The sequence below is a fragment of the Eublepharis macularius genome, chromosome 13 (genome assembly GCF_028583425.1).
Source record: "Eublepharis macularius isolate TG4126 chromosome 13, MPM_Emac_v1.0, whole genome shotgun sequence".
NCBI lineage: Eukaryota > Metazoa > Chordata > Lepidosauria > Squamata > Eublepharidae > Eublepharis > Eublepharis macularius.
In genome coordinates this window covers 49,440,814-49,467,414 of record NC_072802.1, presented here as the reverse complement: position 1 = coordinate 49,467,414, position 26,601 = coordinate 49,440,814, and the positions used below count along the sequence as shown (strand labels likewise).

The window sequence follows — 26,601 nt, the reverse complement described above, 5'->3', positions numbered from 1 at the left end:
GTAGTTTTTTTAAAAAAAATAAAGATGCAAATTGCAAACATAAATTATTTACAACTACATAATAATCACACATCCTTGTATTAATGAGTCAATATTACTTAAATAGAACAGAGGGCACCAGCTTGTTTCCCAGTTCCTAATCTCCTTAAGACCTCTGAAGCGCAGTGAGCTTTACCATTCTAATTATTTACCATACTTTAATTAACCAATAATTTTTCCTAGGATATTGTTCAGAAACTCACTTTGTTCATTGCTTATTCAGATCAATCAATTTTGAATTAGGCCAGTTTGGCCTGGTTTGGATGCACTCAAGTTTATGGCCTTTCCTTTTTATTCCCCCCCCCCCCCACACACACTTTGATTTTGGACAGAGACCGTTTTTCTTTGAAGGCTGGGCTGCCTGGCCTTTGACCAGAGCCTGTCTCTGGAGGTATGAAGTTCTCAAGGACAGAGTCTTGGGAAACCAACTCTGGTGTCTGAGCAAATTAGTGCAAGGCCTCCTGGGAGTGGAGAGTCAAGTCCTCCTGCCTGTACCTGCGAGTCCTGGTAACTGCAGTAGTGCCCTCAGGCCAAGTCCATTTTTGATTGGCTAATTTGTTCTGGCTTGTTGTGGGCAGTGTACCTTTAAAAGTTGTCTTTTTAGTCTATTCTTTGTTTCTCTCTGGGATCCTTCCAGGTTCCTTTTGGGGTCCTTTTGTTCTATTTTGCTTTGGGTCCACTTCTGCTTGAATTACTGACTTTGGAGACCACACTATAGGTGGGACCCCATAGCGGATTACTTTTTGGCTTTTGGATTGTTGGACTTGTCATCTTGAAACCTTGTGGGATTCTGACATCTGCCTAAAGCTAATGTCTGGAATAAACTTCAGGATTTCTAGTGTATGCTAGTCAAGTTAATTAGACTTTGTTTTGTTTCTCCTGTTGCACCCTTCTAAATCACTTTGATAATTGGCTTTTGCACCTCTTTAATAAATTATATTAGTTACATTTTGTGTGGAGTCACTTGTGTTACTGAGTCCAGTACCTTGGCCAATTTGCTGTATGCTACCCAGTTAACTTGTTTAGGACTCAGCCTGCCAGGTGCCTGCCTTTCAAGGTTGACTTTTATTTTCTTAGTGCCCCTAGGGATGGAGGCTCTCTCCTTGGTCTCTAGTTGTGAGCTAGTCAGAGTGGCTGCTGGTGGCTGCTACCACCGAAAGTGGCAATGCACTTTCTAGCTTAGGTTTCTTGCTCCTGTCACCACTGAGAAGAGAGCAGAACTCTTGGGGGATCCTGGATAGGCAGCCCTCTTTCTCTTACAGGTATACCAGGATTTCCAAAAAAGTGCATACGGTATTCTAGCAGCACTGAACAAATTTCACACAGTTTCCTGATACAACATTTGCACCATTGTTACAGGGCTCTAGTATTTGTAGCGTATATTCACAAGCATATGGACTAAAGAGAAGACATGTATTTCTCCTCTTCCAGTTTAGTTTTGAGAGGTCAACAACTGCAGTTATGATCATTGTAACATCTCACAAATAACAGTTTACAAAAAAAAAAACAAAGAAAAGAAAAGAAAAAGAAAAATTTCTGCTAAAGGCAAAATAAGGACACCGATTGTCCAGAAAATAGGATTTCTTCCTTGTAAATAGAGACAATTGGAGCGTATGCTGAAGGAATGTTTAACACCATTGCCTGCTTCTCTCTGCAATGGGAGTATAGAGAATGTATAATTGTAAATTTGAACTGTTTTATTTGCTTATTTTAGGTATCTATATCCTGCTTTTCTCCCCAGTGGGGAACCAAAACAACTTGCAACATCGTTCTCCCCCTCCCTTCCATCCTTACAACTACAGCTGTCAGATAACGCCCTGCATATCTGCCGTAGTTACATTTGCATTTTAATTGTTTTGCTGTGGTAATGGGTTCCTGAGTAAGTGCAGAGTGAAGCTACTTTCTAATGTGCTATGACTAATGGCTTATCTTACAGGAGAGGTGTTTTCATTTTGAGTTCCTGCCACGATGAGAACTCAGCCTTGAAGAAGCTGAACTCTTTTTTTCCCTCCTCCCTTCCTCCCAGGCCTTCCTCAAACCTTACCCGCCAAAATTCCTCATGAGCCATTTCTATATTGGGAGTGGGGACTTCATCCTATAACTGTCTATGCACTATCACCTTTGGGCATTCCAGCCAATTCCATTGTCTGAGCTACTTGATACTAGTATTAATCCTTAATAAACATTTTAACTACTTCAACCAAGTGATGCAGTGAAATGTTTGGGGGAACTACTTGGCAAGTCCTGACAACAGCCTTGTGAGGTAGATTAGGCTGAGAGTGAATGACTAGCCCAAGGTCACCCTGCATGCTTCTGTGGCAGAGTGGGGATTCGAACCTGTGTCTCCCTAGCCAAATCACTATATTGTGATCAGGGCCAGATCTAGGGTTGCTGGTGCCCAAGCCCCCCCCCAGCGCAGTGCACACACGCTCCTGGCACTGCGTGATGATATCACTCCGTGACGTCATCACACATGACGGAGCGTGCCACCCGCGCAGCAAGCCAGCTGTCCCGGCATGCCGCAGAGTTGGCAGCAGCAGCGCAGGTGGCTGGGAGGCCGCCCATGCCATTCGCCTGCTCCGCTGAAGGGGCGGCCGGCTTGCCGTGTGCCCCCTGTCCTGCGAGGCAGGCAAATGGCGCTGGTGGGCTCCCAGCCCTCTACTCAGCCGCCCACGCGCTCCCAGCGGCTGGCAGCTGCGCCCGGCACCCACTCTTTGACAGCGCCGGGAGCAGACTACCCCCTGCCCCACCCCCGTTGATCTGGCCCTGATTGTGATGGGTGTTGTGTTTTAGCATCTATTCTGGTACTATATTTGAAATACACGTACTCCCCCCGCCAACTACACTTCCAGTAGTTGTTACAATATAATGGAAAATTTTAAAAAATCACAAAATATCCAAATCCCCCCCCCCTCACCATGAAAGGAAGCCAGGAAGATGGCAAATGTTCTAAAAGGTGGTTATTGAATACAAAAGGCTACTTGGATGAAAGAATTATGTTAATACAATTACATAGTTCTTTCCAAAAGGAGGCTATTTTCGGACAGCTAGAATATGCAGACTAAATTATTCATATTTGTAAAAAAACCCCTAGCAAACAGCATCTAAGATTCTTCAAGCATGACAGAGAGGGAGGCAAGCTGGCTCTAACAGAGTTGCCAACCTACCAGAAAGAAAAATGTCCTCCGGGGGTTTTCCCATTGCTTTCAAGCCACTAGCTGGAAAAACAAAGGGCCAGGCCTCACGTGGCCTTCTTTATTCAGACTGCTTCCGTATGGGGCTCTGCCCCCAAAGTGGCTGGGCTATGCTCCCACTTGGGCCCCTTCCCCTGAACATGAAATTGCACCTCCAGATCTTACCCAGGTAGGCACAAGCCCATTTGGTACCCCAAGAGATGTCAACTCTCTAAAGGCAATTGCTCAAAGAGGCAGACCTGTTCATGTTGCCCTGTCTTTGCTGACTGAGTTTTTTCTCGATCTCTTCCCCTCAGGTGGGCTTTCGCCACTACAAGGACTATGTCGCCTATGTGTGGGCAAAGCAGGACGACACTGAGAGCAACATTTACCAGGTATGGGAGAACCAGACTTATAGGATACTAAGGAAGGTTGCATTCTGCAAGCGAAGTGCATGTTCCTTTTGCAAATGGAAATGCTTTCTCTCCCTGTTTGAAATCTGAGTCTCAAAAGGCAGCAGATCTCTGCCCCCCCCCTCCAAAAATGTGCAGCTTGGCTTGTTCTCTGCTGTGGCATTGTAATGAGGTAAACGCCATGCTCCAGCTTTTGACAGTTAGGTACAAAAATGCCCCGTTTTTCAGTCATCTGCGTAGGTGTTAACCCACATTTCAGCTTTCTGGGTGGCTTCGAAATGCCTTGCAGGGGGGGGGGCACTTTTAACAATCCAAATCGAAGAATGTAAGACGAGCTGTGCTGGTTCAGAGCCAGGATCTGTCCAGTCCAGCATACTGTTTCCAACAGTGGCTAGCTTGATAAATCATTTATTACTTATCACAGATGGTAAACATGAGCATTACCCCATTGTATTTTTGCAACAACCCTGTGAGGTAGGAGAGCCTGGGAAATCATGTCTAAGTCAAGGGCTGACTGGGTCTCTCCAGTTCTAACAGAAGTTTTTCAAGAATCTGGGTTGGCAGGAAGGTGTTGCTTTCCTTGATTCATGGAACATGCCTCCTCCAACGAAACCTATAGATTAGATACAGTGCTTGTTTTCTAACTATTAGTGCTAGTGGCTGTTGAATACCTAATTTGTACTGGATGCTGAAGCAGGGCCTCCAAATTTCATGTTCCTGTGCGCTGTCCAGATCCCAAACCGCTTTATTTTCCTGTAGAAGTAACTCAAGTTCTTGTGCTCCCCAAGCTGTCCACACGTCTTTACATAAGTATCTGTTTTGGGTTTGCCTCATTCTGATCAAACTGGAGGCAGGTAATCTTGACGTATCTCTGCTGTGCGTGTGATTGGATCATTCTGTCAGTCCAGGTGCAGTGATGAAGAGTTATCCAGCGGCCGAGAAGAATGGCTATTGAAACTCTGCAACTATCAGTGCTCGGCTCTTTCTTTTCATTTTGAGAGGGGAAAGTATGTCTTGAGTGTCATATTTAGAAACTTCATTGGAGTCTGTAATCCTAATTATTATGTCTGGGGATAGAATTCTGTGAGGTTCAGAAATATATAAAGAGCTGTGATATCTGAAGGTACAAATGAGCAGATTGTTAGGCGGCGGGGAAACTCGCGTGAGCTGCCCCTGAACCTGATCCACTGAGCTGCTGAAATTGTGCGGCAGTTTTCAGAATGAGACACCCAGCACAGTGGCTCAGTATTGTTGACAGGATTGTTTTACCCTTCTCCTCAAACAGAATTTGGTTTAATTTCAGCAATTCAGTTTTTTCTAATTTTATACAAGTTACCTGCAGAGTGAGGTGTTATTTCTCTGCTCAGCTGTGTCAACCCTTCTTGATGTTGGTTGGATTTATATAGCTCCTCTGCACCCATTGCCTACTCTCTGTCTGTCTCTCTTTCAAAATTTTAGTTAACATTTCCAGAGGAGTCTTTGCCTAAAGGAAAAGGTGAATACATCTTGGGTTACTATAGCAACAACTACAGCAGTATGGTTGGTGTGACAGAGCCCTTCCAGGTGAGCATAAAAAAAAAAGGCTAGCTAAATTGACCAGATGGTTTGTATGCTATAGCATCTTTTTTAAAAAGATAACAAATGTAAGAAAGTTCAGGCTTTTCAAGCAAAATGGAGGTCCGTATAAGATACTAAAATGTGCTTATCTTTCATTTGCATAGTTCTGAATTGAATGTGAGAACTTTTGTAAATATTTGGTAAGATTCTGGAGGACAGAAAGAAACAAGTCACAGGAAAGAGGGAACAAGATGCTAGTCCTTATGACTATGAACAGAGGCTTAAATGTATATTATGGATAACCTCCTGATATGCCAACTGCTATTCAGGGGTATTCTGGCCCTTTACTTGGAGATTCCATTTAGATATCACAGCTCAGAACTGTCGATGGTTCTCTCCTTCATGATTATGCATAATCTTGTTGAAATTGCATACAGTGAATGGCCAGAGATATGAGGAACTGAGCAGAATTTCCACTGGTGGGGCCCGGGGATCTTTCCTACCCCATACTTGAACTTCCTGGTGACCAACTGAATAAAAGATGCACACAGATGTAAATTGACTTGATAGGCATGAATGTGTATTACCTACAAAATTCTGCTATTTGGAGGGATGTGAGTGCAGTACAGAATCTGACCTGCGTTGGCACCATGTTTTAATATTAAGGGACACGGTTCACACAGGCCTGGACCCAATCCTCTTTTCCAAAAAACTATCTGTGGTTTCCTTCTTCCTCACATTGTAGCACTGTGGAGTTTCCCCGAGGGGCTTGCTCCTTTCCCAGTGGCTTTCATTGGCTTCTAAAGAACACACTGACAATGTGGAACCCTGTAAAGAGGGACCTAAATCTGTTGATAGTGTGGTGGCATCACCCCCTGAGACTATCTTTTATTTTCCTTTAACTCCTAAGGCAGCTCTGCAGATCTATGTGGAGGATGATTGTCATGTTGCAGTAAAAGCAACAACCTTCTTCGTACAGCCTTTCAGCAAGTGCAGTTTAGGACCCCTGGGATCTCTGTAACATGTAGGCTTTCTTAATCCCCCACATGGTCTTACATATACATTTTGCTCCTGGAAATAATTGGGATTATAGCCAAAAACTTCCATGACAATTTGACTCTTCTCTCCCCCCCCCTTCATCTGTTTCCCTGACTTTTAGATTTCACTGCCCACCTTGGAACAGTTAAGCAGTCCCACAGACAGTTCGACAGCAACTTCCGAAGAGGAGGACGACAGCACTCTGGTGCTTCTTGGCCCCAAGTCCCGCAGCCCCAGTCCTGGGAAGATGAAGCGCCATCGTAGCCGCAGCCCCAGCCTGGCCAAATTCCAGGGCCTGATCTTGCGATCCTCAAGCCGGGACCAGGGCACCAGCCGCAGCCCTTCTCCCCAGGGCCGCCGCACCAGCAACATCCTGAAGGCAGATATTCCCAGCATCCAGTTTTCCAAGGACAGCGCCCGGCAACGCTCCAAGTCACGGGAGATGGTGCCAAACCCAGAGAGCTGTGCGGGCCCTAGGCTTCAGGCAGCCTGGCGTTATGACGAGAACCCCCTGGCGCGGGCTGACCCTCGCAATCTGGGTTTGCTGCCAGCTGTGCGCTTGGAGACCATTGACCAGGTCATGGCCCACCGGCGGGGGAGCACTGATCAGGTCCTGCCTGCCCGCAGAATGAGCCCCACTAGCCCTACGGCGGGGCTGTCTGCCCTTTTTAGTACCTCCCCAAAGGAAGGGGGATCCCAGGATTCCCAAGATTCCAACAACCACAGCCATGATGTGGGACTCTGAGAGGACAGAACCAGCCACCCTGAAAACCATCCTGTGTAGCAAGCTTGCAGTATTACTTCCTTGTGTCCTTGCCTGCCAGTGCTCCGCTGTGTGTGATCTCTGTCTCCCCCTGGTGTGATGCAAGCCCTTCCGCTCTGGGAGGTGCTGCCACTCGTGAGGCCCTGCCTTCTGACTCAGTCCACCTGACAATCAACCCTGCCTCTCATCAGGGGCTGTACATTGTGAACAAAAGGCCTCTTCCTTTGATTTCCCCACCTTCTATCAATCATGCAGCCTCAAAACCTCCTCATAATGAACTACTTTGTTGAGTCCCCACCCAGTGAAGGCCTAGTTTAGCCCCAAGATGAAACCTGTCCTCCCAGAGGACCATTTCTGCTCTCAAACTGCAGTGCTGTGCGGGTGAGGGTGACAACTTTTCTCTAAAGGCCCTGGAGCCAACTGTCAGTCAGCTTGGCTGGAGATGGCTCAGACAACAGGGGTAGCTGATCTAGAGGGAGGAGCAAGTGAAACCCATCCCCCTGACCGAATTTGGAAGGGAGTGCTTGAGGGGGGCTACGTTCAACTGGGTGCAAAAGACTTGGGGGGCTTGGTGGCCAAAGCAAGTGCCACACAGAGTCACTGCTCAGCCCACTCCCAAGGAGATGCCCAGCAACAGGATCAAAACAAACGCAGAGCAGGCAGAAGCAGGAGAGGCCTAGATTTATGAACAGGAAGCAGGCCGCTTTACCATCGCCAAGGCAACAGTGGCTCTGGTTGTACAGCCAGTTGGGGCTGCAGTGGTGGTGGTGGGGTTCCTATAATATCGTGGCATTTAGCAATGAGTACCTGCCTGGCAGTTTTTGCTGGAGGAAGATGAGGGGGATGTAATGTACAGTTGGTCCCACGGGGGCTGTAGGAACAAGGGCGTGGCTCTCTGTGTCTACAGTTCTGGAGCAAAGATGGTGTTGGGGAGTCAAAAGCCTAAAGGATCACTTTGGTTTCTTGGGCCTAGGTAGGCCGATGATGCCATGGACCCAAGAACAAAGAAAGCTGCCCAGGGAACAGGGGGGAGGAAGGGGGGCTGGTCTCCCCGTAGGCAGATCTATGACCTTCGCTGGGAGGAGTTCAGAGTTGATACAATCTGTCCTACCTCTTTCTCCCTCCTCTCCAATAAATCATCTGAACTTGCACAAGAGCTCACGTGGTGTCTGCTGGACTCAAAGCATGATTCTGAGTGCATGGCTGCAGCATGCACATGTTTACATCCACATACACACATGTAGAAGATCAGTGTGTGGGGGTATGGTACACAGCTCTCCAACGTCTACAGTTTTGTTCCTCCTAATGTTTCTAAGCAGAGGATTAATCGGCTACCCAACATATGAAAATGCTTTATTGAGGCAATATTTACATGTCAATTGTATACTCCTAGAGCTGGGTCTCCCTCCTAATAACTTACAGGGAAGGTGCAGAGTTCCTGCCTCTGCCTTCCACACCAGGGGAGTGTAGGGTGAGTTCCATGGGGGGATCGGTAACCATACTGCAGCATGCAGCAAGAATGTTATTTCTACCAGGAAAGTCCTTGGGCATGGCACGAGTTAGGTGCAGAGTCATTCCTAGGAAGCAGGGTCACACAGAATGTACCAGTCCAGGAATCTCTTGATTCAAGTCAAACTGATTGGGTGGACTTCTATAAGACGCCAGAAGGCTCAAGGTCCAAAACTCTTGTTGGTGAGCCCAAGGCCAGCCATCTCTGAAGATGGGCAATCCCAACAGCAACGGAGCAAGCGCCTTGAATATGACAGCAAACACGTCCTGGAGGAAGACTGCTCCGTCTTATAGGGGCTACGAATATAATGGTTCATCCTAGTCTCCGCACAATACAGTTTTTCAGGTCGAATTCAAGACTTGAGGTGAGGAGCAGATGGGGAGCACAGATTTTGTGTCTGTGGAGGTAATTCCTGTGCTTTGCCCCCAAAGAGGGGTTCTTTTGCTACTCCTAGTGATACAGTCCAGCAGAACAATAGAGGCAGTCCAAAAGTCACAGCAGGCCCTGGAGCAGTGTGCGTTCCACCAGGGAAGCTCAGTCAATCTGGGGCCTGAATTGGAGATGGCCCATTGCTAGGCCTTTCTCTACCCACCACATTCACCACGTCCACTTGGAAATTCTGTCTCCAGCTCAGCGGGGCATGGTGGGGTGCGGGGCCTTTGCCAACTGCATACACTTTTCATATAGCTGGACAGGCCTGCCCGGTGGTGTCCGTTCTTGCCGCTTCACCTTGAAGGAGGCACCTGGTTGTTTCCGCGTCAGCCTGTTAGTGAGATGGCGGGCAGGGGCCAAGATGGCTCTGCCTACGTCGATGCAACTGTGGGAGAAAATACAGCGGGTTAATCCTGAGCAGCCCTTCCAGCGTCCACTAGTTGCAGGAAGGAAGGACAGACCGGAAACAAGCAGCAGGGCTTTGGTGTATTTAATAGAAACCATATACACAAACATACTCAAAACCCGGTGAAGTATCATTGCTAAATGTGCGAGCTGGGAGGACACCAATTTCTGAACACACAAACTCACACTGGGGAGGCAGGAGGCCACTTATTCTCTCAGCCTCCCCCACTACCTGCAACATGGGGTGATCTACCTCGCAGGGCTGTTGTAATGATTACTGAAGCGCCTTAGGTGAAGTGCTTTAAACATTCTAAAGGTGCTGTTGTGCAGTGGTTTAGTTAAAATAATTGGACAGCCCTACCCTGGGCTGATCTTGGAAGCTAAGAGGGATCAGCCACAGTTAGTACTTGGATGGGACACTATCAAGGAAGTCCAGGGTGACTACACAGAGGCAGGCAATGGCAAACAACCTCTGTTCGTCTCTTGCCCTGAAAACCTCCAGGGTCATCATAAGTTGGCTGTGACTTGACAGCATTTCATACTCACAGGGAGGGTGAGATTCCAACCCCCTCCTCCCCTTTACTTAGAACCAGCAACCGCCTTTATTACTAGGGTCAGATTCATAGGTTAACGGCAGAGCTGCTGGTTTGCATTCAGTATCCCTGATCTCTTACCATTTATTATTTTTTTAAAGGATTGCAAGGCTGGAAAAAAACTTTGCCAGAGACCTCAGAAAGCTTCAGTCACTCACAGTAGACAATACTATGCTTGATGGGACCAATAGTCGGACCTCGCATAAGGCAACTTCCTCTGTCTTAAAACAATGCTAAATTTTGTTAAGTTAGTTCGGATTCTTCCCTTCCAGGGTGATCCAGTCCTGCCATCTAAAGGCAAAAAGGAGCACCACAGGTCCAGCAATGACACATCCCGTTTATAGCAGGGCACGAACCGAGGGTGCTCCTGCCTCAGGATTCTGGGCCTGAAAAACCCAGTCTGGGAAACCAGTCCCATTTTCTTACTGGTAATTAAATTCTCAGGCCATTCTGCTGGGCAAGGGGGATATTCTTTGAGCTTAGGGACAGCATCGCTCACCTCCTGCTCCCTTCCTCATAATCACAGCTTCCAATGTATTCCCTTCCCTTCCCCCGAATGCAGAGTTGAATGCAAAAACAGAACAAAGGGGAGTTGCATGAAAGGGGAGGACGCTGGTCAAACATACAGGCAGGGCTCAACACAAGCTAGGATTCTGCCCTTGAAGCTTTTTGCAGCGCTGGGGCTCAAGCACAAAGCATGCAAAATAAGGAAGGCAACAAATCCCATCAGGTGCAAAGTCCTTTCCCTTCACTGCTAAGTAATGCCAGCAAATCCCTAAAACACAGACATTCCAGCTAAGACAGACGCCCCCCTGCCAGTTATGGGATGGGCATGAAGCTCTATGTTAATCTGGAGAAGAAAATGGCAGTGGGGTGGGAGGACTTGCAGTGAGTCTACAGTGCCAAATTAGTCCCACCAAGGACTTGGGGAACTGGTCCTGGAGTGGGCTTGAAAAAGGTGCTCGCTGGGATCCCAGGTGAGGCCTGATGGGATGCAGCAGCAGCCCCCCCCCCTGCCCTCAGAGGTGCTTCCTCCCTAGCAGTTGTGGAAAGGGGCCCTGAGGCTTGTGTTGTGCAGCCTCGATGGGCTGGCAAAAACTCTTCGGCTGCCTGCCTGGAGTTCCTGCTTCTTGCCACCCAGATCCATTTCCTCCTCTTCCTCCTCCCCGTGCGCCTGTGGCACTCACTTGAGGTGCTCTTTCTCTCCCGCCATGCAGCCCGGCGGGGCTTGGAACAGAAAACAGGAGGAGGAGACGTAGTCAGACAGGACCTCCTCCTCCACCTCATTGGGACCCTTCGTCTTGCGTAGGAACCGGGCCAACCTAGTAAGGAGAAAGCAGCTCAGAACCAAAACCAGACTCCAGCCCTTATGAGCACCTCCTGTCTGCTAGGGGTCTCAGCCCACCCCCCTCCAACGATGAGGCCAGGGGGGGTGGGAGTGACCGGCTTACCTGCGGGTGCAGTTGCAGTGGAAGAGAGTGCGGAAGTCCAAGTTGTGCAGGTGGTACTTGACTTCGTTGGGTGCTATCCTGTACGGGCATTGATCCAGGCGCCTGTAGCAGTTACAGCTCTGTGATGGAGCTAGTGAGGCCAGAGGGACAGCAGTTAGAGCCAATGAAGGAGGAACATTAAAGACACCATCCCAGAGGCAACCAAATACCTGCAAGGTGCATGCCCTTTTCATAACCATGCAAGACTTGCCTTGCAGGATCAGGCCTGGCTTCTTCTAATCCAGCATCCTGCTTCAACAAGCAGGCCACCGAAAGCAACAGCCCTCCCGTGCTGTTTGTACCCAGCATCTAATATGCAGAGGTATACTGCCTCTGTACATGGAGGTTCCGTTTTGTCACTGTGGCTCCTAGCCATTCAGAGACTTCTCCTCCTCCTTGAATGTGTCCAATCTCCTTTCCACGACAGTGACCATCTCCACACCATGTGTTAGGAACTTAATTATGCAATAAGCAACCCCCCTCAAACCCTTCTGCCAGTCCAGAATCTGCTGCCCATCAGATGCATCCCACCCACCCACCCCATACACTCTTGGCGGCAGGCCAGCCGCTCACCTGGGCTTCCTGGCACAGTGGTGTATCTGTGTCTGCTGGTGACCCAGAATGGTTTCTCTGTCTGCATCACCACACTGGGCTGCCTGGTTTCATTCAGATGGGCTGGCTGGGTGCCCAGATGCTCCACCGAGGGAGTAGCCCCCGTCTTCAACAGACCTGGTTCTGCTGTAGCCCCAAAGGCAGGTAACAAGGCCATGGTTCCCCTGGTGGCAGAGATAGTCCTCGGGCTTGTGGGTGCTTGAGAGGATCTGTTCAGATCTAGCCTGGAAACAGGGATCTGTGGAGAGATCAAATCCTGCCCCCTGTCCTGTTCTTGATCCAGCCTCTGTCTCTCAGCAGCCTCCTGCCCAGGGCGCTTCCGGTGGTTCTTTCGACCGCGCTTCCTGCCCTTGCCCCTATGCCTTCCAGGACGGGGAGGAGGAGACGCAGCCATGTCAGAGTTCTCAGTGAATGGCAGGACAGGTTGGTAGTGGTTCTGTTCAACCAGGTGCGCCAAAGGCATTGGGCCGTACCTCTTACACCTGGCAGAGAAAGGAGATGTAAGATTAAGAGCTTTACACCTGTTAACTCCCCTCCACTCACTTGCTCTCAAGTGATCTCTAACAGAGCCAGACAGTCATTCTACAACATATGTTTCTATATAAGTAAGACTGGTATGAAACCGAGGGTGGAGAAGTGCACCCTCGAATGCTGCCACCCCAGACAGGCGCTGGCATTGCCTATTGGGTTGAGCTGGCCACGCACTTCCTCATCAGGAAGCCCCCCCTCCCCACAGTGCCCTGTAAGGTGGATCACTCACCCGCCCCACCAGTGCCACTCCACACACTCTTCGCTCTCCTCCAGGACAAAGCACGGGACTTCCAGCAGGTTGAAGAAGCTGATGCCGATGAAGTTGGAGATGGTGTCATTGAGGCTCATCAGGCACTGCCGGAACCTGTTGAGGGCATTGGAGAAATTATCAGAACTCCTGTGTGGGTCTGCTGCAAGGCAGCCATGCAGGGTCGTAATCTGTCTGAGCAATAACGACTTGCCCAAGGCCAGCCACTGAGCCACAGAGCTGAGTAGGAATCTGAACCAAGAATTCCCGCGTTGAAGCCACTGCACGTGCTCATCATAAGATGACAATTGTGATGCAAATGGAAAAATGCATTAAAATCTAGAAGAAGCACCCTGGCATAATGCTACAGGCATTCCAGGTTCATAGAGCACAAAACGCAGGAACAGCAAACCTCTTCTCTGAGTGAGCCACGAACCCACCGGCCTCCCCTAGGGAAAGCACCCCTTCCTTGGAAACTGACAAAGCCTCAGTACAAGCACTTTACACGTGGCAAACTGGGTGCCCTTTGTAGTGTGCATGGCACGTTTTGATATTGTCTTCCCCCCAATGGAAACAAACTCTCTCACTAACTGAGCCATTTTGTTTGCACTTAGAATGCTAGTGTTAGAAGGGACCTCACAGGCCTTTCAGATCAACCGTCTGATGAATGCAGTAAAGTCAGAGCATCCGTGATGGATGGCTGTTTGCTTGAAGACCTCCAACGAGGGAGTTGTCATTGCCCAAGTAACTGGTTTCCATTGAGTCTCTATACACGAGACACCTGGGCGTGTGTTTGCGAAGTGCCAGGAAACGCACTTTTAGCCAGGAAGCGTTGTTTTAAAAGACAGAGCCGGTGGAGATTGGTCTAGAGGAGATGGATTCTCTCAGTCCTCTGCTGCCTCTGGTGTGCTGGACTGTATCCCCTTCTGAAGCCTTTGCCCTGCTACCCTTGCTGCTTAAAACTTTGAATTAACTGAGCCTCGGCAGGGCAAATACTCTGGAAGGGGAGACAGTCCAGCATGCCAGAGATGGCAGAGGGCTGTGAGAGAATCCATCCCCTCTCCGGAATGATCTCTATCATATAAAACTATACTTCCTGGCTAACACTGTGTCTCCCGGAACTTGACCAACATGCACTCAGGTGTCTCGTGTACCGAGACTCATTGTTGCTCTTCCGGTTAGAAAATTTCTCCTGATGTTCAACTGAAATCCTGTGGCCTTTACTCTCTCTTGCAGGAGCTGCAAGCGGTTTATGAAATGGTCATCTGCTATGAACCAGCTCAGTGGTGGGAAATCATTTAGGACACAGAGCAGGGAGTAAGCCTGAGAAGGCAGGAAAGCTATCTTGAGGGAGGCCCACTGACTCCCAAAAGGTGCTTGCAAGAAGGTGAAAAGGTATGTGAAGGACTTGCGATAAAAAGCCAACTACAGCCTGTGATCTGAGCCCAGAGAGATACTCTCTCCCCATGCTCAGAAGCAAGGAGCTCGAAAATCACACAGCCAGACTGTGCAACCTTTTGCCTGATTCAAAGATCTCTGACTGGCAGCAGCTCTTGGAAATGTTTCCCAGCCAAACTGCTCAAAAATCCCTCCACTGCAGATGTCAGAGACTGAACTGAGGACTTTCTGCTGTGCTCTGCCACTGAACTATGGCCTCCCCCCACAGAGGAAGGGTTCATCCAGGAGAGGAACCCTAAAATCCTATCCCTAGATCCAAAACCACATAAGGACCAACTTTCCCTTGTACTCACCGAGCATCACAGTCACAGTGAGAGATGGTGTGGAATCGGTAATTGCGCATCCCATACTTGTATCCCAGGGCAGCTATCTGAGCTTCACACTGGTCATGTTCTCGACAGCAAACATCTGGGCCCTGGAAAACCCCTGCAAGAAAAGGAGCCAGGATCAGACAGAGGGCTGATATCATCTTCCAACATCCGTCCCTTTAAGAAGACTGGATATGGTGCTGAGATTTACAGGAACAGAGAGGAGTGGTCTTGGTGCAGAACCCCCCTAACTTTGCTCTGGATCACGTGTCCCTGCAATTGTCCTGTGCCATCATGGTGGTAATAACCATAAAAGCATCCAATAACAAAGCTCAAATGGGTTCTCTGCACATCTCACTGCTTTATGATGCCACTGTTTTAGGTTTGTGCTATGATGTTATGGGTTTAAATGGTCAAGGGAGAAATACTGCCTATAAATTTAAAAACTTGGGACAGGACCCGTCCCTCATCAACTGCACACCTGCCTTCCAAGCACAAAGTCTCTAATTCACTCTCCATTTGAAGGAGTCAAATAGCAAGACCTGGTGGTGGTGGCGGCGGCTCTGAGACCTTGATAGGGTTGCCAACCTCCAGGTGGGGTCTGGAGATCTCCTGGAGTTACAAATGAACTCCAGATGACAGAGATCAGTTCCCCTGGAGAAAAAGACAACTTTGGAGGGTGGAGCCTGCTGAAGTCCTCCTCTCCCCAAGCCCTCCCTTCCCCGGGCTCCACCCCCAAATCACCAGGAATTTCCTAACCAACTTTTGCTAATCAGAGCAGGCAACACTGAACTCACGGGAGCAATGGCCTGACTCATGATCAGAATGAAACTACATGCAAGTCACTACCAAGCACTCCGCCCTAAAATTGGCAATTACTGTAACTGACAAAGCTACAGATGAAGCCCATTCATTACACCACCCCTGGAGTTCTGAAGCACGCTAGTCTCAAAATGTTAAACCTGCCTCCTGCAAACAGAACAGCCTTTCTTTGGCTAATTGCAGCTTCCCGCTTTTGTTTATGCTTGCAAAAGGACACCAGAGTTCGCACCAGCTTACTGCAGAGCAGCATGAAGAAAAGAACAGCACTCCAACTGGGTCCCACTGGCGTGAGGAAGAATGAGCACCCCTCGCTACGTGAGCCTCAGCTCTGGTTGCTCACTTGCAAGTTAAAGACAAGAGGTGTATTCTGCGTCGTGTGCAGCTGCATACTCCCTCACTGGAATGCTGAAAATCCCAATCAGAAAACAAATGTTTTTATCCCTCATGAGGGCAGAGATCGGAAAGTAAAAACCACTAAAGGAAGGAAACAGAGGTTTTAAGCAATCCAGGCTCCTGAAAATGTAAAGTGAAGCCCTGTTCCGTTAAGCCTCTCCTTTCAACATACACATTGCTTGGCAAACCACTAACTGGCTGTTGAGCAAAATATAGCATAATGCCGCCCCCTTGTGGTCATGGATGGATATGGGTTGAGCTGGGCAATAACTTTACCTTTCTCAGCAGAAGAAAAGGTTTGATAAGATCTTTCCCAAGCTCTGGATGACTTTTTGTTCTAAACATCCAAACGTCATAAAGAACACACACTTCCAAAAACTGATTCTCAGCATTTTATAGATCCAGAAGGTTTGATGAAATTATTGCCTGTGGGTGCAACCATATACGTAGCTTGGAAAGCCACTCTGTTTCCCCTCTAACCTGTCAAAAGCACCCCTGGCCATGCACTTGTCGAATCCTTTTTTAAAATTACCTTATCTAGTGACCACTTCTTGTAGCAGTGAGTTCCACAGATTAATTATGGCCAGAAAAAGTACTTTACTGCTGTACACTGCAGAGAAGTGATTTAAAGGAATAAATATTTCCTTTTGTCTGTCTGCTGAATGTTCCCTACTCTTCCCTTTATCTGATTGCAATTTTACAGTATAGGAATCCATGTTGTATTAAAAGCCAGTGTGGTGTAGTGGTTAGTGTCGGACTAGGATCTGCGAGATCCCAGATTTGAATCCCCACTCTGTCATGGAAGTTCACTGGGCGATCTTGGGCCAGTCACACACTTTCAGACTAACCTACCTCACAGGACTGTTGTGAGGATAAAATGATGGGAAGGAGAATGATGTATACTGCTTTGGGTCCCCATTGGAGAGAACAGTGGGGTACAAATGAAGTAAATAATCAAAAAGAGGTACAATTGTAGGAATATTTAGCAGTACTATCTGACCAAGGGGGCAGGAAGGGCTCCATCCCTCACAGCCAGCCTATCAGAAAAGCCACAACCAAGAATATCTGGATCATAAAGTAAAACCACTTTATTTCAGAGCCAACACTATCTTCACCAAAAATCATGTACCCCACATATGTTTTGCTGTTGCAAACAGGGAACAAGTATTTCAGAAGCAGCAACTCAAGAAAACAGTTGGAAGAGATCTGGAGACTTTATGCCCAAAATGGGCAGAAGACAAACTATACAGTGTTGGCCTGTTCCACAGGTCACCAAGTACCTGCTGGAAATATGCTGGATTGGTGTGATCCAGCAAAGCACTTCTGATTCTCCCAGCAAGAGGGCAAACTCAGGTGGGGCTGTGGCTCAATGGCTGAGCAACACCTTGGCATGCAGAAGGACCCAAATTCAATCACAGGCATTTCCAGATTTTTAAAAAAAGATCAGGTTGTACAGCAGGTGATGGAGAAGACCTCTGCTTGAGACCCTGGAGAGCCACAGTTAATCAGAGCAAACAATACTGACTTTGATAGACCAAGGGTCTGATTCAGTATAAGGCAGCTTTGTATGTTCAGAATTACTCAACAGTTTGGGTAGACCACAAGGATTCTAATTGTGACCCAGTATGCTTTCTCCTGAAGTAGATTTGGATTTATACCCCATTGCCAGAATGTACTACTGTGGTTTGATGAGAGAAGATTCTAGCTATTCTTGTCAAACCTGCTATTTGGTCTTGAGATGGCAAAACCCCAGCTTTGCAATCAAACTGACATGATGCACTGATTGGACTCAGTTTAATTTGGCCCTTTGATGGTGTTTGAACTTCAAGATGATTGGTTAATACACAATGTGCCCATTTCTTGCCTAAGAGCATGCTAACCTATCAAGAAGATCTGCCATTCGCTGTTTCTGCAAGCTCACCTACAAAATTTCACTACGCCACCTTTGACGGCTTCCTCCAAGCATAATACAGTGAAATAAGTGGAAGGAGCTTTATTTGAAGTACTAAGAAGTGGTGGCCCCAAAGGAAGAGACTTTCAAGTTGACAGTTTGGCAGCTGGAAGGACCCCAGACTGTGAGAGCATGCCACCACCTTTGTTTGACAGCATGGCTCTCTCCCAACCCTTCAGGGCTCTTCTTCTAGGCAGATTCTGGGCAGTTCTCACTCCCACAGGCTTTGTAGTCAGAATGCAGGGAAGATGCTGGGCAAAGCTGCCAGGGGAGGCCTATGTTTTTCTCCAGCCTTCCCCAGGGCATCCCACTGTCTTCTTGGAATTCATTAATCCTTCCTTCCCCTCTCCTAATTGTACCCATAGCAGCCAGGGACAGGGCTACCACTATCTCCAAAGCTCCAGCATTTCTGTAAGCACATGCAGTAGGGGACTGCAGCTGGCAGGCAGGGACTGGGTAAGCCAACAGGAGGGAAAGTGCAAGAAAAAGTGGCCCTCGCTCCCTCCTGCCCCAGAATAGGGAAGGGGAGAAAAGAGACTGGAATGGCACCCACTCCAGGTGTCATGAAGAAAGTAGAAGGGTACTGTAGCATGAAAAACTGCAGAACAAAAACCATTCAGGGCCTTTTATATGCAAGTAGCGTGTGAGGTTTTTGGGCTCTTCATCAGGCTGGATGTTTTCAAAAGGGGGAGAACCCTCCACAGAGGAACAGCCTCCTGAACCGGGCCTGAGATGGGGTTCCCCCTCCCTTTGGTTTTTAATCATCCTGCCCCATGAAGTGTTGTGCTGAGCTCCAAAGATGCACCACGTGGTGTGTCACTGCGGTTGGCTAGGCATGCTATGGCTTTTACAGTTTTGTGGGGGGGGGGATCAACACAGACCGGCCGCCTAGAACCTCCGGCTTTGAATTGGAGCAGGACTTTCCCGGGGGGGGGGGGGCTGGATGGAAGAGAGCTTGAACTCAGAGTTTCCTTCGGACATCAGGGCTGGCCTCCTCAGGACACAGAGAGGAATGACAATTATCTCACGGAATCACTAGCGTTATTCTCCCTCCCCGCTAAACTGGAGAACAGAGTTCCTCTGAGCACGTTCAGAATAATCTTCCCTTGCTACTGCAAGGCCGATCAGGCGCCGGGTAGCAGGTGCCGGGGCTCGACACCCTCTGGAAAGGCGGCTTCCTCCGGGCAGTCCCTTCGCGACGCGCGCGGGCTGCCTGCGGGACGGGAACAGCACTCTGCTCATGCTCAGGGGGGGGGGTCTCTTCATTAACAGGCCACGGGTTCCCTGCCCTTCGGAGCGCTCTTTGGGGCGGGGGACGGCCGGGCGGGCTCCACGTGTGTTTTTCGGGAGTGCCCTCCGCCTCTCCTGTTGATGGCTACACGATGCCGGCCGGGGCCGTTGCCGCCGAGAAGCGAGCCTCCGCCCCGGCTCCTCCCACGTGCTTCTTACCCAGCTCGGAAAAGTTGCCCGCCGAGTCGCCCGCGCCGCACCACAGCGTCCCCGGCATGGTCCAGCCGCGTCGGACCCGCTTGCGTCTGCCTGCTCCCGCCGCCGGCGCCGCCGCTCGCTTGGCCCTCCCGCCCCCGCTCGGGCCCGGCCGCTGCGCTCCCCAGCAGGAGTCCTTCTGCTCAGCCAAGACCTCCAGATCGCGCCGGAGTGCCGGGCCCCAAAAGGCGCGCTCCAGAGGGCCGCCGCCCGGCACAGGCAGCTGCGCGCAGGACTGCCGGTACGAGGCGGTCAGCGCCGGCTCCGCGCGCCAGGCGCAGCCCAGCAGGTGCCCGCGCGCGTCCCACGCGCCTTGGAGCAGCACCGGCGGCGCCCCGTCGGGCCGCCGCCACAGGAAACTGCGGAACCGGGCGCGGCTGCCCGTGGCCGCCATGTGGCACGAGGTGCTGGCCCTGGTCCAGGGCCCACGAGCGGCGGCCAGCGGCAGGGCGAGGGCGAGGGCCAGCAGCAGCCAGGGGCGCCCGGAAGCCATCGCAGCCGGCGATGGACGGATGAATGAATGAAGGTGCCTGCCGGCCGCGGCGGCTTTTGACGAGAGGAGGGCCTGGCCGCGCCGAGCATTGGGCGGCCCGGGGGAACACTCCCCTCCCCGCGGCGGCCCGCCCCCTCCTCTGCCTCCGGCTCAGCGCGTGGCGTCAGCAGCACCGGCGAGCGCGCAAGGCCCGTTAGCGGCGGAGACGACTTGGAGGGCTGCTGCCCTGGCCGGCCAAAAGGCACCTGAGTCCCAAGGGCGGTGACCTGCGAGAAGTCACTGCCCTGCCGAACGAGGCCAGAAGAGGGATCGTTTCCAGCGCCTTCCCGCTTCTAGCAGGTGCCTCCGGCAGGGATGCCCACGAACCAGGCCTGAAGCGGATGGATGGAAGGTGGTGATGACTAGAGCGGATCGCACGTTGCAATCGTGGCTTTTGCAAATCTGGACTTATTTGCGTTTATTTGCACGTTGCAAATACTCAAACGAAGGTCTCTCTGTCGGCGTAGCGCGCCGCCCGCTGCCTCTTGCCATGCAGCCGCTGCCAGAAAGCGACGCTCCGCCCTCTCATTCAAGGGCAGCAACAAATAATGTCGCCTTTGGGCTTTGCTATGGTGGTAGTAGCCCTAGAGGTCCAGAAGCCCCCAGGGAGGCTCGAGTGGCCCCCCAGCTCCCTAGACAGCTGCTATCGCCATCTGTGCCCTGCCCACCTCCTCTTGCCTTCGCTCCCCCTCTTCAAAAAAACAGGCCACTCCTTGCGAGTGACTCATTGCTATCGTCCGATGGTGATGCCCGGGGAAAGGACACGCCCCGCAGAAATCTGAAGCTGCCTGAACAGGTGTGGCGAGGGTGTGATTCTGACTGCGGTGCCAGGATGCACTCTTTGCCCCACACATCACTGCAACCCTCCTCTGGGGAGTGGAGAACTTACAGTTACACATAAAAAAGATGTGGCATTGCTTTGTGTGTTTTTTCCCAGGCAGGGGCCTTGGCTCAGTGTGCAGAAAGTCCCAGCTTCAATCTCTGGCTACTCCTGTTAAAAGGAGCAGGCCATAGGTGATGCAAAAGACTTGAGAGGGCCTGGAGAGTCACAGTAGGTAAGACCAACCTGGCGAGACCACAGGCTGAGGGTATAAAGCAGCTTCCAAGATAGGTCTCTTTTTTGGCAAGTCCCAGGAAAGGTTGGATAAAGCACCAGAGGGCACCAGGAACCAGGCTAGAAAATCGGAGCCACTTGATCAGGCCCAAGTTGGGCTGGGGAGTACCATTAAGGATGGCAGCAGGAATTTTATTCTGCATACGCTTTGTTGAAATGAATGGAAGCAAAAGCTGTGTGTGAATGTAACATGGAAGTTGTAGAGCATTCACAGCACCTCTCACATGTATTATCATAGTAATCCGTACAACAGCCTTTTAAGGTAGGTCAGTATTCATCTAGTAGATGAGGAGGGGGAAACCAAAGCTAAGAGAAAGCTCACACCTTGGGAGTTCATGGAAGAAGCCAGGTTATAATGGGAGACTTCCCTGGTTCACGGCTGCTCTCATAAATGTCTGTGAACCCCACCACAGTTCAGGTGCAAGGTGGGTAGGGCCCCTAAAATCAGTTTGGAGAGAGAGAAAACGGTTACCCAGTCTTGTATCTTGGAGTCATTCAATGAACTTCTTGTCCATAAATTCAAAAGACATACAAAAGAAAAGCTCTTGCCCAATGCATGTAGCTTATGGAACTCACTGCCACAAGATCTGATGCTGGCTACTACCTTTGTCTGTGTGTGTTTGCACAAAAGGCCTAGACCATTTCTGAAGGGCCTGCAAATGCTACTGAAATAGGATCATGGGTTCCTAGTAGGGGTGTGCAAGGAAAAAACTTTCGGCTTTCTTGTTTCGGGATTACCCGAAACAAGATTCTCTACCGTTAAAGCCGAAAGCCGAAACAAGAATCTCTTTCGGGATTCGGGATTCGGGATTCTTTCGGCATTATTTCGGCATTCTTTCGGGTTTTTTTTTTGGGAAAATGCCTCCGTCTTTCAGGACGCCTGGAGGAGGCATTTTCCCCCCTAATAAGCCCAAAATTGGTGGGGACCTTCCTCTAACCCTTCTCTAACAACCACCCAAGTTTCAGACAGATTGGACTTTGGGGGGCCATGTTATGGCCCCCCAAAGCAGGTCCCCCCATCCTCCCATAAGAAAGCGAAGGAGCAGCATATTGTTAGCATGCTGCTGCTCATCTTTCTTCATTATTTCCTATGGGGGAAAAATGAAGAGGCAGGCTTCCTTTGCCAGGGGTGGCATTTTGCATGCAAAATGCCCCCCAGCCCTCAGGGGCCCTTCTCCCACCCCTCCTCCCACCCCCCACCAAGGCTCAGCCTGCTCCCACTTGGGGGGGCCATTTCATGGCCTCCCCAAGTAGGTGCTCTAATCTCTACCACTGACAGCTGGGGGAGGCTTGTGTTGCCAGGGGTGGCATTTTGCATGCAAAATGCCCCCCAACCCTCTGGGGCCCTTCTCCCACCCCTCCTCCCACCCCCCACCAAGGCTCAGCCTGCTCCCACTTGGGGGGGCATTTCATGGCCTCCCCAAGTAGATGCTCTGCTCTCATCTCTACCACTGACAGCTGGGGGAGGCTTGTGTTGCCAGGGGTGGCATTTTGCATGCAAAATGCCCCCCAGCCCTCTGGGGCCCTTCTCCCACCCTTCCTCCCACCCCCCACCAAGGCTCAGACTGCTCCCACTTGGGGGGGCCATTTCATGGCTTCCCCAAGTAGGTCCTCTCAGCCCCTAAAGTCCACCCCTTACAGCCCCACACAAACCCAATTCCCCCCCCAGCTGCCACACACAGACCCAAATCCCCACATTAGCCCCTCACAGACCCAAATCCACCCCCACCTGCCCTACACCCATAACCCCAGGAACAGGCTGGCAAAGGCCAGCCCTCTCCCTTTGTTCCCTATGCTGGGAACTTCTAAACTCTCTTTCCCTGGGCAATTCTGCACAGCCCAGGGGTGCCACAATGGTGGGCACACTTCTGAGTGCCAGCTGGTCCCTGTGAAAGAGCACCTGAACCACAGACACCCTCCCTCAAATTCCCCCACCACCTACAGAGATGGCTGGCCAGCCAGCCCCATTGTTCCCTATGATGGGAACCAACTGCACAACAAAGAATAAAACAAGAACAACACAAAATAAAGTTTTAAAAAAATTATATTCTCCCTTCCAAAGTACAAGTAGGCAAAGCATTATGACACATTACACCAGCAGTCCCCCACACAGAAAAATTAAAACAAAACTCACTTAACATCAGAGAATCACAAAGCATGATTCCTGTCAAAAACACTTTATTTCTTGAACAGCTTTAGGTTACACAGCAGGGGGGAACACCAAAGGGCATGGCAGCACTATCTTACACAAAAATAACACAACTCGCTTCACATTAAAGAATCACCCCAAAAAATTGCTGTCAAAAGCACTTTATTTCTGTAACTGCTTTAGGAAGGCACCACAGAGCAGGAAAGCAGTGTACTACACAAAAATAACACAACTCACTTCACATCAGAGAATCACACAAACACAATTGCTGTCAAAAACGGTGAAGTGGGTTGTATTATTTTTTGCAGTACATTGCTATCATGCCCTGTTGTGCCCTCCTACTGTGTAACCTAAAGCTGTTCAAAAAATAAAGTGTTTTTGCCAGGAATTGTGTTTTTGTGATTCTCTGATGTTAAGTGAGTTGTGTTATTTTTGTGTAAGATAGTGCTGCCATGCCCTTTGGTGTTCCCCCCTGCTGTGTAACCTAAAGCTGTTCAAGAAATAAAGTGTTTTTAACAGGAATTGTGCTTTGTGATTCTCTGATGTTAAGTGAGTTGTGTTATTTTTGTGTAAGATAGTGCTGCCATGCCCTTTGGTGTTCCCCCCTGCTGTGTAACCTAAAGCTGTTCAAGAAATAAAGTGTTTTTGACAGGAATCATGCTTTGTGATTCTCTGATGTTAAGTGAGTTTTGTTTTAATTTTTCTGTGTGGGGGACTGCTGGTGTAATGTGTCATAATGCTTTGCCTACTTGTACTTTGGAAGGGAGAAAATAATTTTTTTAAAACTTTATTTTGTGTTGTTCTTGTTTTATTCTTTGTTGTGCAGTTGGTTCCCATCATAGGGAACAATGGGGCTGGCTGGCCAGCCATCTCTGTAGGTGGTGGGGGAATTTGAGGGAGGGTGTCTGTGGTTCAGGTGCTCTTTCACAGGGACCAGCTGGCACTCAGAAGTGTGCCCACCATTGTGGCACCCCTGGGCTGTGCAGCATTGCCCAGGGAAAGAGAGTTTAGAAGTTCCCAGCATAGGGAACAAAGGGAGAGGGCTGGCCTTTGCCAGCCTGTTCCTGGGGTTATGGGTGTGGGGCAGGTGGGGGTGGATTTGGGTCTGTGAGGGGCTAATGTGGGGATTTGGGTCTGTGTGTGGCAGCTGGGGGGGAATTGGGTTTGTGTGGGGCTGTAAGGGGTGGACTTTAGGGGCTGAGAGGACCTACTTGGGGAGGCCATGAAATGGCCCCCCCAAGTGGGAGCAGTCTGAGCCTTGGTGGGGGGTGGGAGGAAGGGTGGGAGAAGGGCCCCAGAGGGCTGGGGGGCATTTTGCATGCAAAATGCCACCCCTGGCAACACAAGCCTCCCCCAGCTGTCAGTGGTAGAGATGAGAGCAGAGCACCTACTTGGGGAGGCCATGAAATGCCCCCCCAAGTGGGAGCAGGCTGAGCCTTGGTGGGGGGTGGGAGGAGGGGTGGGAGAAGGGCCCCAGAGGGTTGGGGGGCATTTTGCATGCAAAATGCCACCCCTGGCAACACAAGCCTCCCCCAGCTGTCAGTGGTAGAGATTAGAGCACCTACTTGGGGAGGCCATGAAATGGCCCCCCCAAGTGGAAGCAGGCTGAGCCTTGGTGGGGGGTGGGAGGAGGGGTGGGAGAAGGGCCCCTGAGGGCTGGGGGGCATTTTGCATGCAAAATGCCACCCCTGGCAAAGGAAGCGTGCCTCTTCATTTTTTCCCCATAGGAAATACTGAAGAAAGATCAGCAGCAGCATGCTAACAATATGCTGCTCCTTCGCTTTCTTATGGGAGGATGGGGGGACCTGCTTTGGGGGGCCATAACATGGCCCCCCAAAGTCCAATCTGCCTGAAACTTGGGTGGTTGTTAGAGAAGGGTTAGAGGAAGGTCCCCACCAATTTTGGGCTTATTCGGTGGGAAAATGCCTCCTCCAGACGTCCTGGAAGACGGAGGCATTTTCCCATAGAAAAGCTGAAAGAAAGCCGAAAGAATCCCGAAACGTTTCGGCTTTTTTCTTTCGGCTACCCGAAACGTTTCGGCATTCCCCGAAACGTTTCGGCATTCCCCGAAAGAAGCCGAAACACTTTTGTTTCGGCATTCTTTCGGCATTCTGAATGCCGAAACGCACATCCCTAGTTCCTAGGCAAGATAGGTCTGTATGCCTCTGGATCACCCCCTCACCAAAATCCATCTGCTGTTTCCAGACTAGCTGACCTATTCCCGGGATGTAATGCAACAACTAAATTGGACCAAGTGAAATGACACATTAGGGAGCAAAAGCAATCAGGAGTGGCAGCAGTGGCAGGAGGAATTAGGGTGTGTGTGTGTGTGTGTGTGTGTGCACTGCCCATGCTAGAATAGTCTGCAGCTCTCCAAAGAAAGTTGAAACGGCTTTGAAGGAGCACTCTGCTCCTTGGAGAGACGAGACCGTGCCAGGGCTGGGTGTTACAACAGCAAGCAACGAGGAGTGATGTCAGCCTGTCAGTCAAACAGTTGCCCTTGCTAGTTTGCGTTTCCTTCTAGTCAGATTTTTCCATTTCCTTAATCAGATTCTTTGGTTCCCAGTATCTTGCTGAACAGAACAGCCGGTTTGCCAACCTCTGCTCCCCCAAGGAAGCCTCTGGCCTCCTCAAACTCTACACCCGTGCCACCCAGCCTGGCTCATACAAGACCCTGTAGCACAACATATGTAAGGCAGTCCTAGTTATATACTTTCCATCCTAGTTATATACTTTACTTTCCAATACATATGAATAAGGAGGGGATTTGCATCCTTGTTGGCTTCCCTTTGAAAAACATTTACTTCCACTTTCCCCTTTAAATTTTTTTAGTTACAGGAAAGGAAAACAAACTTCCATTGGTGGAACAGCCGGCCTGCCTGTTAATTCCCTGGTTAATTTAAAATATAATGCAAAGATGGCTTCAAGCTTATATTGCTGTTGTTTAGACATGTTTTACGTTGTGATCATTAGCTAGACTTTATGTACACCTTTATGTACACCTTTGGGCCTACTTTGTGGGGAAAGTTGGTCTGGAAACTTTTTAGATCGATAACCGTACTGATGCCTGTCTCAGATCAAAGGAGAGGGGCTGGCAGGGGGGTAACAGTGGAAGAAGCGGGGAGGAGAACTAATGCAGAAAAGGGGCAGTGGAATGTGTCGGTAGGGAGTTCACTACCATTCTGTAGCTACGCAATTATTCAAACTGTAGGTGTCTGAGCATCGTTTTAATCAGAAGCTTCAAGATATATTGGCTGTATTTGTTCTGGTGTTCTTCACCTGTGGAATATCATGTGCACCCTACACAAATTCTGACATAGAGTTGTGCTGCCTATTGACATAGGATCCACTTGATCCTCTGCTATTGTAATCACGCACCCCTTGGATTTTCCGATAGGTGAATGATTACAATAATCTACTCTCGGCATGAGGATCCCTTCCTAGTGTTCATGACGTCACAGGCAAGGGCCTTCCAGACCCTCCTTTTTAACCTCTAGGTTACCTGCTCACATTGACACATATTTCTCAAGGGTCCATAACCAACATTTGCAAGAGGAGCAAAGATGTGTTCAGTTATTCTGGCCAC

The 26,601-nt window shown here is 49.8% G+C and overlaps 2 protein-coding genes across 2 annotated transcripts in view; one reads left to right on the top strand and one right to left on the bottom strand.

Moving 5' to 3' along the window:
* INPP5J (inositol polyphosphate-5-phosphatase J) overlaps nt 1–8,058 on the top strand; it is a 57,859-nt gene extending 49,801 nt beyond the window's left edge. Inside the window, exons 11-13 of the mRNA XM_054996529.1 lie at nt 3,530–3,607; nt 5,084–5,188; nt 6,342–8,058. Of these exons, the coding sequence (XP_054852504.1) occupies nt 3,530–3,607; nt 5,084–5,188; nt 6,342–6,965 (807 nt within the window). The 3' untranslated portion in view covers nt 6,966–8,058. The remainder of the gene's footprint in view (nt 1–3,529; nt 3,608–5,083; nt 5,189–6,341) is intronic.
* Nucleotides 8,059–8,843: 785 nt separating this feature from the next.
* On the bottom strand, nt 8,844–19,713 carry PLA2G3 (phospholipase A2 group III). The gene is made up of 7 exons (XM_054996889.1): nt 19,185–19,713; nt 14,555–14,687; nt 12,786–12,920; nt 11,987–12,507; nt 11,375–11,504; nt 11,111–11,245; nt 8,844–9,310 (listed from the first exon to the last, which is right to left on the bottom strand). The coding sequence occupies exons 1-7, from the start codon at nt 19,711–19,713 to the stop codon at nt 9,124–9,126; spliced, it is 1,770 nt and encodes a 589-aa protein (XP_054852864.1). The 3' UTR covers nt 8,844–9,123.
* Nucleotides 19,714–26,601: the final 6,888 nt, after the last annotated feature.

Coding starts and splice junctions, on each gene's coding strand:
- PLA2G3 (XM_054996889.1), bottom strand. CDS start 19,713: ATGGCTTCCGGGCGCCCCTGGCTGCTGCTGGCCCTCGCCCTCGCCCTG. Junction 12,921..14,554: donor CACTGTGACTGTGATGCTCG/GTGAGTACAAGG, acceptor TGCCCTCAACAG/GTTCCGGCAGTGCCTGATGA. Junction 12,508..12,785: donor GAGTGGCACTGGTGGGGCGG/GTGAGTGATCCA, acceptor TTTCTCTGCCAG/GTGTAAGAGGTACGGCCCAA.